At 30.1% G+C, this 17,960-nt stretch overlaps 2 protein-coding genes across 2 annotated transcripts; both read right to left on the bottom strand.

The window, feature by feature from the left end:
* Positions 1-3,770: 3,770 nt before the first annotated feature.
* Positions 3,771-4,263, bottom strand: LOC133309049 (GATA transcription factor 27-like). Its single transcript, XM_061509787.1, has 2 exons — positions 4,089-4,263; positions 3,771-3,985 (listed from the first exon to the last, which is right to left on the bottom strand). The coding sequence occupies exons 1-2, from the start codon at positions 4,261-4,263 to the stop codon at positions 3,771-3,773; spliced, it is 390 nt and encodes a 129-aa protein (XP_061365771.1).
* Positions 4,264-9,187: 4,924 nt separating this feature from the next.
* LOC133309048 (uncharacterized) lies at positions 9,188-9,740 on the bottom strand. Its single transcript, XM_061509786.1, has 2 exons — positions 9,536-9,740; positions 9,188-9,435 (listed from the first exon to the last, which is right to left on the bottom strand). Exons 1-2 carry the CDS (start codon positions 9,738-9,740, stop codon positions 9,188-9,190), a joined length of 453 nt encoding a protein of 150 aa, XP_061365770.1.
* Positions 9,741-17,960: the final 8,220 nt, after the last annotated feature.

The following is a 17,960-nucleotide window of genomic DNA, read 5'->3' as shown; positions in this document are numbered from 1 at the left end:
TTTATGAAGAATGAAATAGATACAAAAATTTAACATCACAGGAAAAATTTCAAAGTACTCTATAATTATTACTTAACACGTATGGTTATGCAATCCAAACGTTATGATTTTATTGCACCAATAGCAGTACTTTCAAAATACATAAGAACTTCTCCAAGTGTGACAAAGTCTCCTTGAAATGAATTTAAAGTTTTACTGGAGAATGAATTTCTGGTATTCACTTAGTGATTTATATTTATATAAAAAAGAGGATGATAACATAACATCACAAGGGTGCATAATCATGGAAGGTTAATCGATAAAACAAAACCACAGGCCAAAAGCATTGCACAGCATGAAAAATATGAAAATAAATTTTAAAAATAGTTTCCTCAAAAAAAAAAAAAATTAGAGAAATGTTATATTGACAAACTTTTTTTTTTTTTTTACAAACTATACTATGTCTTATCTATAAGACTTCACTCAAGAATATCTTACCGGAAAGACATAATGTAGTTTGTAAACAAAAAATTTGTAAATATAACCTTAAAAAAAAAAATCTGTAAATTGAATATGTAAACTACCTATCACTATAAAAATAGTCGTAAGTTCTATTACAATAATTAACTACAAATATTATTATAAAGACGCTAAGTAATGTAAGTGCAACGAGTTTATAGAAAAGGCTTACCAAAAAAAAAACGAGTTTATAGAAAGGAATTATAGTTTGAGTGCTAACCTAAGCCAAAACCTTACAAAAACCAACCAATAAGCCAGGTGGAAGATTGAGAGGAATTTACAAGAAAAGGAAGCAAAATTCCTAATGGGTATCTTATTGGCGAGGGATCAGGGGTCGTACAAATTCTCAAATAAACATCAAATGTGGACAGATAAAAACCAGCTTTATATATATGGCAATATGCATGCAAAAGAAGACGATTAAAGGAGAAACTTTGATAGATTAACCTGTTTTCATGAAGGTGTCAATATCTCTTCAGGAAAATATGGACAAAAACTACACATTTTCGTCATTCTATTTCTAAAACTTCGTTCATGATGCGGTTGTTTTAGCTTTTTCATCCTCCGATAGCTTTTTTATTTTATTTTTTCATACAAAAGTGACACTGAAATTCAAACCTATGGTCTCATACAAATTACTCAAACCCCTTATTGATACTAGACCAATCCAAGTAGCTTATAGCTTTTATTAGTTCACAAGACAATAGCCACATAAACCTATTTGTTCTAGACCCGTAATTAGGACCCATCTTAGACCGGGTCATCACGACTTTCTTTGATCATCTAGTAGGGCTGCTCCTTAATGCCCATTTCAGGCCCAATACGTTGATCCATTCCCTACGGATTACATGTCCTCGTGAGCACATGGCATTTGATAGAGAATCATGGACTCCTAACGACTCAAGTAGAATCGTTACTCATAAGGATTTCTGAGAAGAAGGAACCATTTTTTCTTATCCTTTAGTTCCCTATATAAGTCACCTCGATCTTCAACAAGAGATCAAAGGATCTCCAATCTCCATACAACCTTGCTATCATTCTACCTTTCCATAACCACAAACACACACATTCCCCTCAGAATTCACTTATTTACTAGGTTTAAACACACTCAGATCTCATTGAAGTTCTAGTTTATTAATACCTTGATTCCATATTGAACCACTATTATATTGAAGTACGATTCCCCACGTGAGAACATATATTACCTACGCATCATACCCTCTTAATACCTTAACAGATCACTACTTGATTTTGTAAAATTGAGAAACTGACGGGAACCTATCCAATGCTCCAAAAGAACAAGCAGATTCCAAGAATTCATTAGGAACAAACACTCAGTCATCTCAATATCTTTCTGCAACTTACAAAATATAGATAAGTGAGAAGATGATAGCCAGGTTCCATTCTTATGGTCGAATAAATCTTTGGTGCATTTGTTGTACCTAGATTCAGTACATCCCACCAATGGGAGCATTACATATCAGAGGAGAGAGAGAGAAAATTTAACAGAAAAAAAAAAAAATTTAACTGACATGTAATGTTTTCATTGATAGGATGTATTGAATCTTTGGTGCAACAGTAGCACCAAAGATTTATTCCTTATGGTCAAAACAAATGAAGCTACTCAAAGATGGAACTGGTAAAACTCTTACAACACTAAGTGTTATTGGATCTTGAGCAGCATAAGATTTGAAAGTTTTTAATGGATATAAGAGTATTAGTTGAAAGAAAGGAGAGATAAGAAATCCTCCTAATAAGAAAATAGCAAGCCACCGTTGCTAAAAAATGCAACAAAACTCCTTTTATCTAAAAAAGAAGCAAGAAAGCTATCCAATCTTGTTGCACTTCAGTAATAAATTCCCTTGAGATGATAGTGAGTATAATACCAAAGAGAGGCCACAAACACAATCCTATCCCATACCAATTAGCAAACACAAGGTAATGAGACAACCTTGAAAATATGGACTATCCTCTCCAACCAGATACACCCTTGAAATCAACTCAAATACTCCACATCCATAAACGATACCCGATAGACAGCAGCATCTTCCTTAACTTCTTCAATAATCCGCTTGGAAATTGGAGTAAGAAAAATTCAATTTGAGGCCTTAAATGACTTATCATATTCACTAAAAGTAATATTACCATATAATGTTATGAGTACTGTTATCGTTAGCTCAAAAATATTGACTGTTTGTTAGTTTAAGCTTTAATGAATGCATGTTGGTGAAAGGTATGAGGTATCAGGTATGAGGTTAATCTCCCTTAATACAGAAATTCTCAAAAGCATACTGTTATAAGGTTATCGTTAGCTTGCTCTTTCTCTTTCTTCCATTCTCTTTGTATTTTAACTTTGTACCAGCTCTTTATAAATTAGGGCTAGTTAAAATTTCCGATTTACAACATTGATCGACTTAATGGCCTAACCATTGTTTAGCATCGCTGGACGTACACTAGAGGATTTAATTCGGCTAGTTTATGTTATGATTATTTAATGATCAAGCAATTGTTTTTTATTTTTTTTCTTCTTAGGGTGTAAAAAAGAATATTAACATCAATTTAAGACCGAATTACTAATATGTTATAAGTCTTTTTTATTAAGTTTATATTAAATGACTAAACCAATAAATTTCAACAATTAAAAATTAAAATCAATCCTCCGCTCAAATCCATTCAATTATGATTACATTTCTCTATTTGTAGACAGCTAAAATAAACGGTCAAATTAATTCCTATTTTATAACTTTTCTAACAAAAAATTTATTTATAAATCAAATCAATTTCTCAAAACATGCATGATTCCAAATCAATTCCTTCGCTTGCCTTCCATTTTTTCTAATTCCTACTCTCCCAAAGTTCCAGAAATTAATCTCATATGAAATTAATTCACATCCTTTTTTTATAAAAAAATATTTCCGTAAATCATCAAGTAATAACTTGATCTCACTCAAGATTTTCTGAATGAATCAAATTACTTCCAGCCTTCGGTTCAAACTAGATAAAAAAAAAAAAAAAAAAAATTATTATTCCAAATGAAAACATTACCCACTTCATATCAGTAAATGTGACTCATATATACATGATTACTGATTCTAAACATATCGATCATAAAACAACAAACACCAACAGCACAGACATAACTTGCAGGTTCTACAAGACTCATACGAAGGCTTGAATTCAAAAAGTCCAATACATATCACAAGGCAGTTTGTAATATATTGATGAAGGGTACATCAATGAACCCTTCTATATATGTAGAAGTACCATCTGCTTCAAAGACGAATGCATCCAGGGCCTATTTCATTGCTAGGTATTAAGTTGTTCACGTTATGGAACAATAACAAATCTTCTGGGGATGGCTCATTTGGTAGCCCGAGATTGTTCCACAAATCGAGAAATTGTTTTTGAATCCTTTCTATTCGTGAGATTTGCGGTGAACGTTTCTTTGAAGGAATTTTAGGGTTCCATATAACTGGATTTTTCTTGCCTAAGAAAAGCTACTAACTGTTAGAATTTAGAAATATAAGAAACAATAAGTGTAAATTTTTTTTTTTAAGAAAAAGATAAGTTATTACTACTAGTACCATTACCTGAATTTGGATCAGAGCTTGAAGGTTTGTCCTTAACATCGAGCTTTGGATCACGACACTTTGGAAGATAGTTGTCAAGGGTTCCCCGTTGCCTGTATCTTGATCCACATGCGTTGCACAAAACTGGCTTGTTTTTTGGTCCAATACGCCACTGTGGAGTAGCTGCTTGAACCATGTTAGTGTGACACATTACATCGTTGTCTGTTAATTTTGCTTATATAACTTTTTCTACAGACACAATGGTTTGTAAGCGCTATGTCTATTCAAATGAAAAAACATGAGTACATGATTGTTTAGGACAGTACTTATTAATTTTAAATAAATAGACATGTTTATACATATGGTTTTTAATGATTGTGTCTATACATTTAAAATGAACAAATATATGCATGTATGCAATAAAGACATGTGCCTACTAATATGTGTCTTTCCATATAGACACAAATTCTTGAGAAATATGTCTATTTTGTATCTTATCCTGTTTAATTCGGATTGAGATATGTTAGATTCATATTGGGACTTTCCCAACACAGTTTTTTTCATTTTAAATCTCGAAACCTTAAATTAAAGGTGACGAAATCCTTGTCCCTTTGGTAATATGTCTATTTATTTGAGAGATGTATTTCAAATGGGAGTGGATCCTCTCATGTGAAAAAGTGGTCATGTGGTCATGTTATTTGATCAAAATCACTCATTGGTGATGAGATAAGAGAGAGAAAAGTGTATAATTTTTAAATGAGTGGTTGTGATCAAATAACATGATCACATGACCACTATTTCACATGAGAGGATCTATTCCCATTTCAAATACACCTTATTCACATCACTTATTGTGAATCATAAATAGTAGTGGTGCAGAATTTGGGAAACCCAAAATTCCTGTCCTCCGTAACTATGATCAAACAGTTCTTTAACAGAGATCTATGAAAATTGCTGGTTATAGGTGATTACGGAAATTCTAAAGGTGTATTTGCAGTACTCGCTAGCAAGTAATTAAGGCAATTGCCTTAAAAGCACAATATTTGTGCACATTATAAATATTAAGGGTGTTTCAAAATGAATCAATCCAATAAAAAATAAAAAATAAAAATAAAAAATTAAAAACAAAATAATTAGAAAAAATGAAAAAACAATAATTAAAATAGTTTACTTTTAATTCATATTTAAAATTGATTCAATATATATATATGGGGAATGATCCGTTTACAAACTTTTTTTACAAATTTTTACAAATTACACTATCTTCTCCCGGGAGAACATAGTGAAACCTAGTGTTCTCCCGGGAGAAGATAGTGTAGTTTGTAAACAAAAAAGTTTGTAAATATAACATGCCCTTATATATATATATATATAATATTTTCTCCAGAACAATTCTAACACCTCTATTAAAGATAAATTTTTTAAATTTTATGTTCTTCTGCCTTATTATTTTTCTAGTAATAATCACATTCTAAGCATACAATTATTCAGATCCACTTTCTTCTACCCTACTATTTATTTAAGGAAAAAATGTGTATCATTTTAAAGGACGTAAAGTTGTGTCATTTTAAGTGAGAAAAAGAGATAGATCATGGAGGGAGAGAGTGGACAAAAAAAAAAGGTGTGGATCTCACTGTGAGAGTGAAATGACACAAGTTTGTGGTTTAAAAGAACAAATACTTTTTCCTTTATTTAATAGAAGAAATAGATACAAACTTGCGTGAAACTTCGAAATTCTTCGTAACTTCTTTTAAATTTTTAAGAAAAACTTATAATTGGTTGGAATTGGTGAGCATTCTTCGGAAATGGATTCTCTCTTGTGCAAAAAAAATGATATGGTCATGTGAAAAAATCACAAAGGTGAATTAACGGTTATGATTTTATAGTTATCTATTTCAATCTTTTTCTCTCTTTTTTTATTACCATTGATCCACCTTTAAATAATTATGATTCTCCACATGATCATGTTATATTTTTTTGAACACGAGAGAATCCAGATCCACATTCTTCGCAACATATCTAAATTATACATGAAAGATGAAAATTAAGATTTTATATTGAAAAAATTGCAAAATAACTTCAGTTAGAAAATAAAAATTGAGCGCTTTGTGTGAATTAATCATAAAATATTATATAAAGTAGGTTGATTGATCATTTTGCCTTTATGTTTTAAAAAAATTATCACTTTTATTCATTCTAATCTCATGGATGTCACTCCATTTTTTTAGTGAAACTAGAATTTAAGATGTCTTAATTAAAATTTATGTCATATAATTATCCAAACTTAAAAATTCATTAAATCAAACAATTAATATTGATTCAATTCACTTAGAAAGGGGAAGAAACACAAGGGCACGACGAAGAAAAAAAAATCAAACAAAAGTTCCAACCACAAGAAAGGGACTTACCATTAATTCCGCAATGCCAGCACGGACCGGTTCTCGTCATTTCCGTCAAATTCCTTTTCTCCGAGTTGCTGTTATAAATTTTAATTATTAGAAAACCAGCTTCAAGAAAACCTTGAAATGAAAATCACAACTTGCAGGGATAGTGGGATAAAAAAAAATTAAAAGGTCAGTCAAATAATTACATAAATGCAGAAAATTCCAAAATTTTATTGCCTTTCTGTTCTGCTTGTTTTCCTTGTGAGCCTTTCTCACTTTTGCAATTTGTTGAGTTCTTTTCTCTCTTCAAGTTTTGCTTGTGTGCATTTGATCCATGCCCATTTAAGTTATATAAATTCTTAATGTAGGTACAAAAAGTTTCTGCCGTTACCTTCTAGAACTTAATAAAATTTATTAGGAGATTAAAAAAAATTATAATATAAAGGAGAGAAGAACGAAGGTGGAGCAGAGGATAAAGAGAGTGATGTGTAAATCTCCTATAAGTTGTCAAACCATATAAACTCACTAATTTTATATTTTTTTATACAAGTGGGAATTGAACACATAACCTAATATAACCTACTAAAATTTCTCATCACTAGACCAATCTTTGTGGCTTAAACTCACACTAATTTTTTTTATCACCAATAAAAATGTTGTACCAATTGAGAGATTGCTCTTCATATTCAATTCTACGGTCAACCAAGACAATAAAAATTATTAATAACAATGACTAGTTCGGCTCTACATTTGGTATCTAATTAATTGTTTTCCTTTAGCCGTTACTCATTGAATACTTATGGTCTTCCCAGAACTGCAGTAATATATATGAGTAAAATAAGTTGTTTCTAGATTACCAAAAAAGAAGAAGAAGTTGTTTTTATGATATAATAATAATTATACATACTTTCTATTACAAAAAGAAATAAATAATTAATAATTAGTCAACGGGGTTAATTCAGTTCATATGGATTGAAATGGTTTCTCTTTGTAATGCTTAGGTTCAATTTCCATATACCAAACAGTCACACACCCACAAAAAACCAAATTTTTGATGCCACTAAAATTATTGTTTTTAATTTTTGGGTAAAAATTTATAGTTTTTCTTCCAACACATATTTGTAAATAGATGGCTATGATTTAAGACAAAACAAGATCATATCAAATTTTAACATCAGAGGTTCGTATTTCATCTCTTTCACAAAACATTAGAGCTCCAAATAACAAGTACTAATGTGAATTCATGAATGTGAACCAAGTGTCACGAGAAATGACAAGCGCAAAACCCAGCCCATTATGGCTGGTTACGATCAGTTTCCCTATTTCCTTATTTATATATATATATATATATATATATATATATATATATATATATATATATATATATATATATATATATATATAAATAAAGAGGGGCTAAGCCCCATTTCCTTATATATTTTGTATTACCAAGACCCAATTAATTGTATTACCAAGAACCATAGCATCAAGATCAGTAACTGAAATCCAGGAGAAACAATTCTTTCCTTAAAGGAAAGAACCACAAATTCAAGTTTAGGGTCCATTTGATATGTTATATAAGGCATGATGGAATAAATTAATACAATAGTTATGACTTTATTTGTTATTTATTGTGAACATTGTATTGTATTAACTTATCCATCAAAAGTTTACCAAAAAAAAAAAAAAAACTTATCCGTCAAACTCTTTTCTTACATTAAAATAATGAATTGAATAATTTAATCATGCCTTAGGGTCTAGGGATGAGATTAGACTTGACTAGATTTTGATATATAAGTGTATGTAAAGACTTTTTCATATGGTAGATGGATCTAGAAATAAGCTTTGAGGGAATTGTATTAAAAAAAAAAATATTTAAATATTTTTTATTTCAAAAATTAAATGTATTGTAATTTAATTTTATCAAGAGTAAGCATGATATTTTTTCATAGTATAATATTTATTACAAATTGAATTAGTGTCAAAGTTTTTAATGATATTCTGTTTTAAAATTAATCAAAATATACATATAAATAATAAAAAACACAAGAATAGAATTAAATTCTAGTACTTAAATGTAATACATAGATAGTAAAAAAAATGCGTGTTATGCAACTATTAGATCTGTTTCTATTTAGAATTTTATTATGTTTGGTTGCGGACCTGTTTTTTTTTTTTTTTAAATGAAAAATGCTATGACTATGAGTACATTTCTGTATTTGTAATAGTCAACTAAAATAAAACGTCAAATAAATTTTCATTTTATAACTTACCAAACAAAAATATATATTAATAAACCAAATCAATTTCTCAAAATGCGATTCCAATTCAATTCCTTCCCGGGCCTTTTATTTTCTCCTAATTCCTACTCTCCCAAATCCCAAACATTAACCTCATATGAATTTAGTTCACATCCATTTTAATATATATTTTTTCTCTAAATCATTAAATAATAACTTCATCACACTCAAGATTTTCTGAATGACTCAAATTACTTCCAGCCTTGGGTTCAAACTAGATAAAAAAACAATTATTATTTCAAATGAAATCACTACCCACTTCATATCAGTAACTCGATGATTCATACATGACTAATTATAATAATCTCATAAAACACAAAACACTACAGACATAATTAGCAGCTCCTACAAGACTCACACGAAGGCTTGAATTCAGAAAGTCCAATATATATCACAAGGCAGTTTGTAATATATTGATGAAGGGTAATGAACCCTTCTATGTAGAAGTACCATCTGGTTCAAGACGAATGCATCCATGGCCTATTTCATTGCTAGGTATGAAGTTATTCACGTTATGGAACGATAAATCATCTTCTGGGGATGACTCATTTTGTTTCCAGTGATATCTCCACAAATTGAGAAGTTGTTTTTGAAACATTTCCATTTGTGTCATCTGCTTGTACACCACCCGTGAACGTTTCTTAGTAGGGATTTTAAAGTTCCATAAACTTGGATTTTTCTTACCTAAGAAAAGCTACTAACTGTTAGAAATATAAGAAGCACACAGCACAATTTTTATTTTTTGATGAAAAAGTTAACTTACTATTAGTAGTAGTACCATTACCTGAATCTGGAACATAGCTTAAAGGTTTGTCCTTAATATCGAGATTGCTTCTACCCTTAAAATTTGTAAGGTTATTGTGGCACTTTGATTTAAAACACTTGGGGCGATAGTTCTCAAGGCTGCCCCATTTCTTATATCTTGATCCACTTGCATTGCACAAAACTGGTTTGTCTTTTGCTTCATTGCGCCAAATCTGACCGGTCATACATTCTATTAAAGTATGAACGGTCAAACATAATATAATTTGTAAATAAAAGTTTGTAAATATAACTTTTTTCTGATAAATATATCTATTTATTAATAGACATGTATTTTAAAAAAACAGTATTCACATAGTTGTAGTCCAGAAAGTTTTGGAAACCAAAAATTCCTCAATTTCGTAACCGTAAATCTATGAAAGCATAGTTCTTGATCAGAGATCTATGAAATGTATTGGTTATAGTTATTTGGAGCTTAGGAAATTCTTAGGGTGTATTTGTAGTACTCACTAATGAAGGCAAATGTAATGACGCTTGAAAGTTAGGGGGTAAGTGCTTGTTTGATATGTTGCTTTTCAATGCACGTTGATATGATACAAATAATTTTTTGGTAACAACTATAATTAATTACGAAAATGTGGGTGAGTGTAATATTGTGGGCTGACATACAATACAATATGAATTTTTCTGTATTATTTTTTTTCTTAACACAAACACAACATCAATTTCAATACGATTTAACCCAGACATGAAAATCTAGTGTTGTGTTCATATCAGTGTGAGTGGATCATGTAATAAATTATCAGCCCTATTGAAAACACAATATTTGTGCACAATATAAATATTAGGTGTTTCAAAATGAATCATTCCAATCAAAGTAAAAAAATTAAACTGAAAAATTAAAAATTAAAAATTTCCACATAAAGAAGAGGAAAAACCAAATAAATAAATTAAAATAATTGTCTTCTTATCTAAATTCAAAAAGTGTTCCAATCTAACTCAAACTAAATATATATTCAAATTTTTATTATTATATATTAAACCAAATTTAATTCATTCTCTTGAATTTTCATATATGTTGTTCAATTGATAAATAATTTAAAATTATATTTAAATTTGAACTTATTTTTTTATGTATTTTAATAAATAATTAACAAAACCAGTTTCGTACATCAAATTATTTTTCTTCGCATTTTCATGTATGTTGTTCAATAATCTAGCTTCTTCATACAACCAAAACAAAAATTGATCAAACATATAAGAGAAACAAATTAAATATTGATAGAGTGGTTAATTTATCTCTCTATTTCTTTTTTTGATTAGTGGGTATCTTCAATTTTTGAATTTTTGGAAGTCATATTCTTTTGTCATGGATGTCACTCCATTTTTTTTATGGAACTAGAATTCAAGATGCCTTAATTATATTATAGTTTGTCATATAATTATCCAAACATAAAAATATATTAAATCAAATAACTAATATTGAGCCAATTCAATTAGAAAGGCGAAGAAACTCAAGGGGTTGACGAAGGAAAAAAATCAAACAAAAATTCTAACCACAGGTAGAGGACTTACCATCAATTCTGCAATGGTGGCATGTACCCTCTTTTTCACCATATCCGTCAAATTTCTCTTCTCCTACTAGCTATTAGAAATTTTAGCTAGTAGAAAATCAGCTCCAAGAAAACATTGAAATGAAATCCACAACTAAAAGAAAAACTTAAAAATTATGTTACAGATCAAATTCAAGTGGCAGGGGTGCTTGTTGTAAAGAAAACAAAAGTTCAGTCAACTATAATCACCCAAATGCAGAAGATTCCAAAAATTTCTCACCTCTATGTTACGTAAGTTTTCCTTTGTGGGCCTTTCTCACTTGTGTAACTTACTTAGCTTCTTCTCTTTCTTTATTTTTTTTTTTCTTGATAGCTTATTTTCTTTCCACAGGTGATATTTCTTCTATTTTTCTTTAGTAGCTTTCTTTTCTATTCCAAGTTTTTCTTCTTTTCTTATTTTTTTATTTGATAAGGCTTAATTACTTGGAGGCTTTTCCATTTCATCAGAAAAAATGTGGTAAGTTGCTTACATGCACTGTATATGTCTATCTATCATCATATAGGTACAAAAAGCTGCTACAGTTACCTTCTAAAGCATATGTAATTTATTAAGAGATTCAAAAATATATATTATAATATAAAGGAAAATAGAACAAAGGGGGTAGAGCACTAGGGGTCAACAGATTTGAGAATATTTATTGTTTCCTGTGAATTAGAAGTCCATTTATTGGCAAAAACACAATTCATTAATAAATTATGAGTAGGTTATATTTACAAATTACATTATATATTTTCATGAATACATTTATAGCCGAATCTATTTCCTAAAATACACTACTAAAAAAATGCTATTTTTTTGAATTAAAATTTCGTCAAAAATAAAATTTTTGACTGAAATAAAGCCGTCAAATATTTCTTGGTGGGTAATACGTTTTCTGTCAAAAAAATTTACTTTTCTAGCAGGGATAGTTAAGTTTATAAATATAAAATTCGTAAATATAACCTTTCACATAAACTATATATAAAATAATATTTTAAGTGAGTTACTATTAATTTTGGTTTACAAAAAGTTATGGAAAGTTATTTCATTCCAAGTCAAGGCTATACATGTCAAAAAAGATCATTGCTGGCAGTGAAATCAAATTTAAGTGTAATAAGTAAAGTGTTTCCAATCTTTACTATTAAAACAACATTTTTTTCATCCAAAATCTAGATTCATATGATTTTTATTTTATTGTTGTTACAGTGAATACAAAAAAAAAAAAAAAAAAAAAAAAAAAACAATCAAAATACACAAACAGAAAAAAGCCCTACCCCATCACTATAAATGCCTCAGGAAAACTACATCTATTGCATTAAATAGCAAGGAGAAGGAGATCCAACTCAACACGTGAAGATTCAAACACAGTCCATACAGCTATTAATAAGAATATATAGTTATATAAGAGTTTATAAATTATAATATTATAAAGGATTTATTGTCTATGATGCACCGACACTAACACGGGACACAACACGCCGACACGTTAATTTTAAAAAAATATCATATTTTCACACGTTATTTGATATTAAATAATATTTTTAATATATATATAATATAATTTATATTTAATATATATAACAGCCCATAATAAGTCATATAACCAATAAAATATTCAAATTTCATAATATAAATATAAACAAAAATAATTTTTCATGTCAAATTTTAAAACAAAAAAATCGATTTATAAAATATTTTTCTATGTTTAATTAATAAAATAAAATTTAGAATTAAAAAAAACGTGTCGAAAGCATGTCGGAGGATTGACCGCGTGTCGAAAAAAGTTGATTGCGTATCGAAAAAAACGTGTCAGAATGTTGTCTGCGAGTTCTAAAATGTTGACCGCGTGTCGGAGCGTGTCAGACAACATATTTTCAAATTTTTTGCGTGTCGGTGTTGTGAAGTTTATTGTTGAGATAAAGTTATCTCCAACTAGGGGTACGGTGAAAGTGGGCTGGGCTGGGCCAAGCTTTGCCCCGAAAAGCCCAAGCCTACGTCAAAAAATTTTAATTTGGCCTAGCCCAAGCCTAGTATGAGTCTAACTATTAGCCTGGTTTGGCCCGTTTATAAATAAACAAATGGCCTGGCTTGGCCCGTTAACCTGTTAATTTTTAACTTCCAAGCAGAACCATAAATCAACTTTACAAAGTACTCAAATTATGTTGCTATACCAAAAATCATAATTTCAACGTCCAAACAGAATCATGAATCATAACAAAACTCATACAATATGCATTTAAGTCATTTTCAAAAGCAAAATGCTCAAACTAAATAACATATATTTCATCAGATCTAACAAACAAATTCATACTATGTAAATTAAAATAACTACATGAATCCAACAAACACATCATGATTCTTGTAGTAAGTACAACCTCATCCAAAAATCTTTTAATATATTCATATACACAATCTAACATGTTGAGATGTTGGTTCCTCCTATATAAGAAATAAAGTAAGATTTCTATTAAAATATAATCGAATATAATTAAGTTATAAATAATTGCAATTGATTAAATTTATATCTTTTGTTTTTTCTTCAAGGCATATTTACTCTATTTTATTTAAAATAAATAGTACAATATAGGCCGGCTTGTAGACTTATAGACCCGGTCTTTTGAAAGTCGGCCTACGGCCTTTTTATTAAATAGGCTTTTTTAAAGTCCAAGCCGGCCTACTATGCAAAATATACTAAGTCAGGTTTGACATGTAGGCCGAGCCGTAGGCTCTGTAGGCCGGCCCGGCCCAGTTTCACATAATAGCTGGTTTATAGGAAAAAGTTACGTCATTTTGTGTAAAATATTATAATTTATGTGTGTTGGAAGAATTAATGAATGTTGGTTTTGTAAAATTCATATAATAAAAAAATTCCTAAATATTCTTCATTAATTCTTTCAATCCCCAAAATATATAGTTTTTAGAGATAATTTTTTCTTATGTGGTAGAAGAAATATTTTTTCCTGTTATAAATTATAGGAAAAAATTTAAAAATTCTCTTATAATTTTGCTTTGAATCGCTTGCACCCTTATATAATTTTTTAATAACTTATCCCCTATAATTTTTTCATCCAAACTCATTCTTTTTTTTTTTGGTAAAATCCAAACTCATTCTTAACACCATTAGAAACTAAATTAATCTGCCTATTTTTTCTTTCTTAGAAAATAAAAATAAACTGAGGACAAAAAATAAAAGTAAAAGAAGAAATAAGAAAAAATATGTTGAAAACTTATCACATTTATAAAAAGGATAAAACTAAAAAAAATAAAAAAAAAAGGAAAAAAAAAGATCAAATATGGTTAAATAAAAAAGAAGCAAATAGACAAAGGACAAAAAAATGAAGAAAAAATAAGACAAATATGCTGAAAACTTATAATATAGTAGAAAAGAATAAAAGAAAAAAAAATAGTGTAAATAAAAAAATAAAATAAAGACAAAAGAGAAATAGAAGAAAAATAAGATAAACTATGTTAAAAATTTACAATTTTTTATTTTTTATTTCTTTTTTATCTTATTTTTTTTAATTTTTAACAGTGATAAAAAAGATTAAAAGTGAAAAAATAAAAATAAAAGAAAAAAGACCAAATATATCTAAATCAAAAAGAAAAATTAAACTGAGGATAAAAAGGAAAAAATAGAAAAAAATTAAAATCAAATATATTGAAAACTTACAACAGTGGTTTCTTTTTCTTATATTTCTTTTTTATTGTATTTTTTATCTTATTTTTTCTTCTATTTCTTTTTTTATCTTCATTTTTCATTTTTCTTTTGTTTTTTTATTTTTTATCTTTTCTGTCACTATTGTAAGTTTTTAGCATATTTAATTTTATTTTTTTCCTTAATCTTTTTCCCTTTTTATATTAAAATATATTTGGTATTTTTTCTTCTTCTATTATTATTATTACTATTTTATTCTTAGTATTTTCTATAGGTGCTGTAAGTTTCCGGTTAACATATTTAGTCTTTTTTTTATCAAAAAAAAAGTTTGTAATGGTGTTAAGAATGAGTTTGGAGGAAAAAAATCACATGGGAACAAGTGATTAAAAAAATTAAAAAATATAAAAACGTAAGTGATTCAAAAAAAAATCATAAGGAGATTTTTGAATTTAATTTTTTCCTAAAATATAATACAAGCTTAAGTGATTTTATTTAAATTTTCTTCTTATAATAGTTGCTTTTACTATTTGGTTTTAATTATTGGTGATATGGAATACTTACACATAGACATATAAATAATATAAAGGAATCAAGTTTATAATCTTTTTCGTTGTTAATAACACAACAAATATATTTAGTTTTCTAGATTTCTAGAGCAATGTTATTAAAACCGACCCGGTCAATCCCGGTCGAGGTACCGAGTCACTGGTTCAACCGCATTACCCGGTAATTATATGAAATTTTATAATTTATATTAAAAAATTATAAATATACTCAAATATATAAAAAAATGATAAATGTAACACCCCGTATATATCCGGTAATGTTATCACAATATCGTATTAAGCTGCGCTTAATTAAAATGCGGAATTACTTTTTCTTTTCAATTATGATGTCATTAACATTATCAACTTGCTTAATAATCAATTAATAAAACATCGCCTGTATGTAATTGCAATAAAACAGCTAACTGAAATACCTCATAACATAGATGATATAAGTGTGGCTCTAGTCACGGAACTACAACAATGCAGACCGGACCATCTAACAGTTATACAACTCCAAACTAAAAGTACTAACAGAAAGTGTCATGGACAATCCCCATACTCACTCAAATAAGGCAACATGTCCAAAATCAGTCTCAACAACAACATATCATAAATAGCGGAAAACATAAACAGCATCCCAAATCCAGTCATGCTAATATAAAGCAGTAAAACATAATCAGCTAAGCTCCGGCCTCCTGCCGCCTGAGACATCAGTACCCATACTACCTGATCCTGAAATAAGCATTCCCCAAACGTGGGGTAAGATCTCTAATCTAGAAATCTCAGTAAGTCAGTGAGTCCTCAAGGATCTTCCACCCCAAGCTCACTTACATGTGCAATATAAGTTCAAAAACAGTTTATCATTTATCATTTCTAAAACAATGCAATGCAGCAGATAATCATGCCATGTGTGTCAATACTAATCTACTGGCCAGAGACAGTGCAGGTATACGTCTATCACCTACACACCGTGCAAGTACCACTTGCATTCACCCCGGTACACCGTCTTGTATGGCGCTACATACTCAGGCTTCCCGTCAAGATGAAACAACACATGCATATTAAAAGCCATTACATGTAAAGTTCAATCAACATATCAAATATCAAAAAGCATGTACACAGCATGCATAAACCATACCCCCATGGGACATGGTGGAACCACAACATGGCTAAACCGAGGACACGAAAGCTTACCTTGCAAGCTAACTCCAAAAGCCAAGAGTCCACAGCTCAAAGTACAAACACAGCAGATTCACAATCTGTTATGGACCAACAATACATCAACAACATGCACCACAAGCATACAATATTAAGACAACGCCTTTTCATTACGTTTTCAAGTCTTAAAGCTTCTAACAAAGCCACAAGCCCTTAATCCCATGATTCTGGCTTAATCCATTAAATACAGAAGTTCAACTTCATCAAACTAGGGTCCATAAACCCTCAATAGCCTACTGTACACACAGCACAGCTGCTGTTCTGCGAAATCCCAGAATATCCGGATATTCCTCGGGACCATATCCGGATATGCAATATCCGGATATCTCACTGGACGTATCCGGATATGCAATATCCGGATATCCAGAATCCCATATCCGGATACCTAGTATCCGGATACTCAAAACCCATATCCGGATATCACATATCCGGATATTCATCGGGCACATATCCGGATATTTCACGACAGAATGCAGAAAATGCATTTCGTGAAGATATCCTTCCAAGGTTGGGTTTTTAACGATTTAAAGCACCTAAACATGCATTTACAGGTGTGTTCAACATTACCCCACAACAAGTTATCATCTTTAAGCCTTAACATGCATTAAGCTTTCATTTTTAAGCCTTAGAACTCAAGTTAAAGGTTGGTACAACATACCAAGGCTCAAAACTCAGAAGTAAAGGCTCTTGGAGCTCCACACTCTGCCTCTCCAAGTCTGACTTGAAGGGTACACGAAAATGCTACCAAAGCTTGGCCCTTTCCACACAAAGGAAGCTCCTTGGAGCTTCACAAGCCAAGAGCAAGACTCTCACCACCTCAACTCAAGAGGACATCCCTCCAACACTCACAAACAGCAACCCCAACACATAACAGGGTCAACAACACAGCCCCAAAGCTACTCTCACCCCACACCAAGTGTTTAGGAGAAGGATTTGAGAAGGAAGTTGCCTCAAAGCTCAAGAAATGGAAGAGGAACACAATGGAACAGTACTCAGCAGTTGGCCAGCCCCAAGACTCACGTAGAGAATGTGTTATGGCCTAGGGTTTTGTGCTAACAAGCCTATATATAACCACTTAACATAAAACACACAGTATTAACTTTAATTGCTACGCTTAGCATTTTAATCCCAAACTTTGGATTATGAAACTACATAATTTTCTAAGATTTATCATATTTTTCTTATAATTTTCTGAGCACTTTTCCGGTACGCGCTTTTCCAAGCCAGTACCGGTTTCCAGCACCAGTTCTCATTATCTGGACTTGAAACTCGTTTTACAAGTCCTACATATTATTCTAGTAATTATCATGCACTTACATTAATTTTCCGAGATACTTTTTCGGCACGCATTTATACCGACTAACAGAACCGGTATCTGCACTTTTCTTCCGAAAAGCGACTTTCAGCATTCTTAATCACTTATTACGATTATT

This window comes from Gastrolobium bilobum, unplaced genomic scaffold (assembly GCF_033153095.1).
Source record: "Gastrolobium bilobum isolate Gb01-03AN ecotype WA unplaced genomic scaffold, APGP_CSIRO_Gbil_v1 utg8041, whole genome shotgun sequence".
NCBI classification, from domain to species: domain Eukaryota; kingdom Viridiplantae; phylum Streptophyta; class Magnoliopsida; order Fabales; family Fabaceae; genus Gastrolobium; species Gastrolobium bilobum.
Note: the sequence above shows the minus strand (reverse complement) of the source record. Positions and strands in the feature narration are given on the sequence as shown.

Excerpts from the sequence above, each read along its gene's own strand:
- LOC133309049 (XM_061509787.1), bottom strand. The coding sequence starts at position 4,263 with ATGGTTCAAGCAGCTACTCCACAGTGGCGTATTGGACCAAAAAACAAG. Across the intron at positions 3,986-4,088 it reads AAGCTCTGATCCAAATTCAG|GCAAGAAAAATCCAGTTATA; the intron begins GTAATGGTACTA and ends AGCTTTTCTTAG.
- LOC133309048 (XM_061509786.1), bottom strand. The coding sequence starts at position 9,740 with ATGACCGGTCAGATTTGGCGCAATGAAGCAAAAGACAAACCAGTTTTG. Across the intron at positions 9,436-9,535 it reads AAGCTATGTTCCAGATTCAG|GTAAGAAAAATCCAAGTTTA; the intron begins GTAATGGTACTA and ends AGCTTTTCTTAG.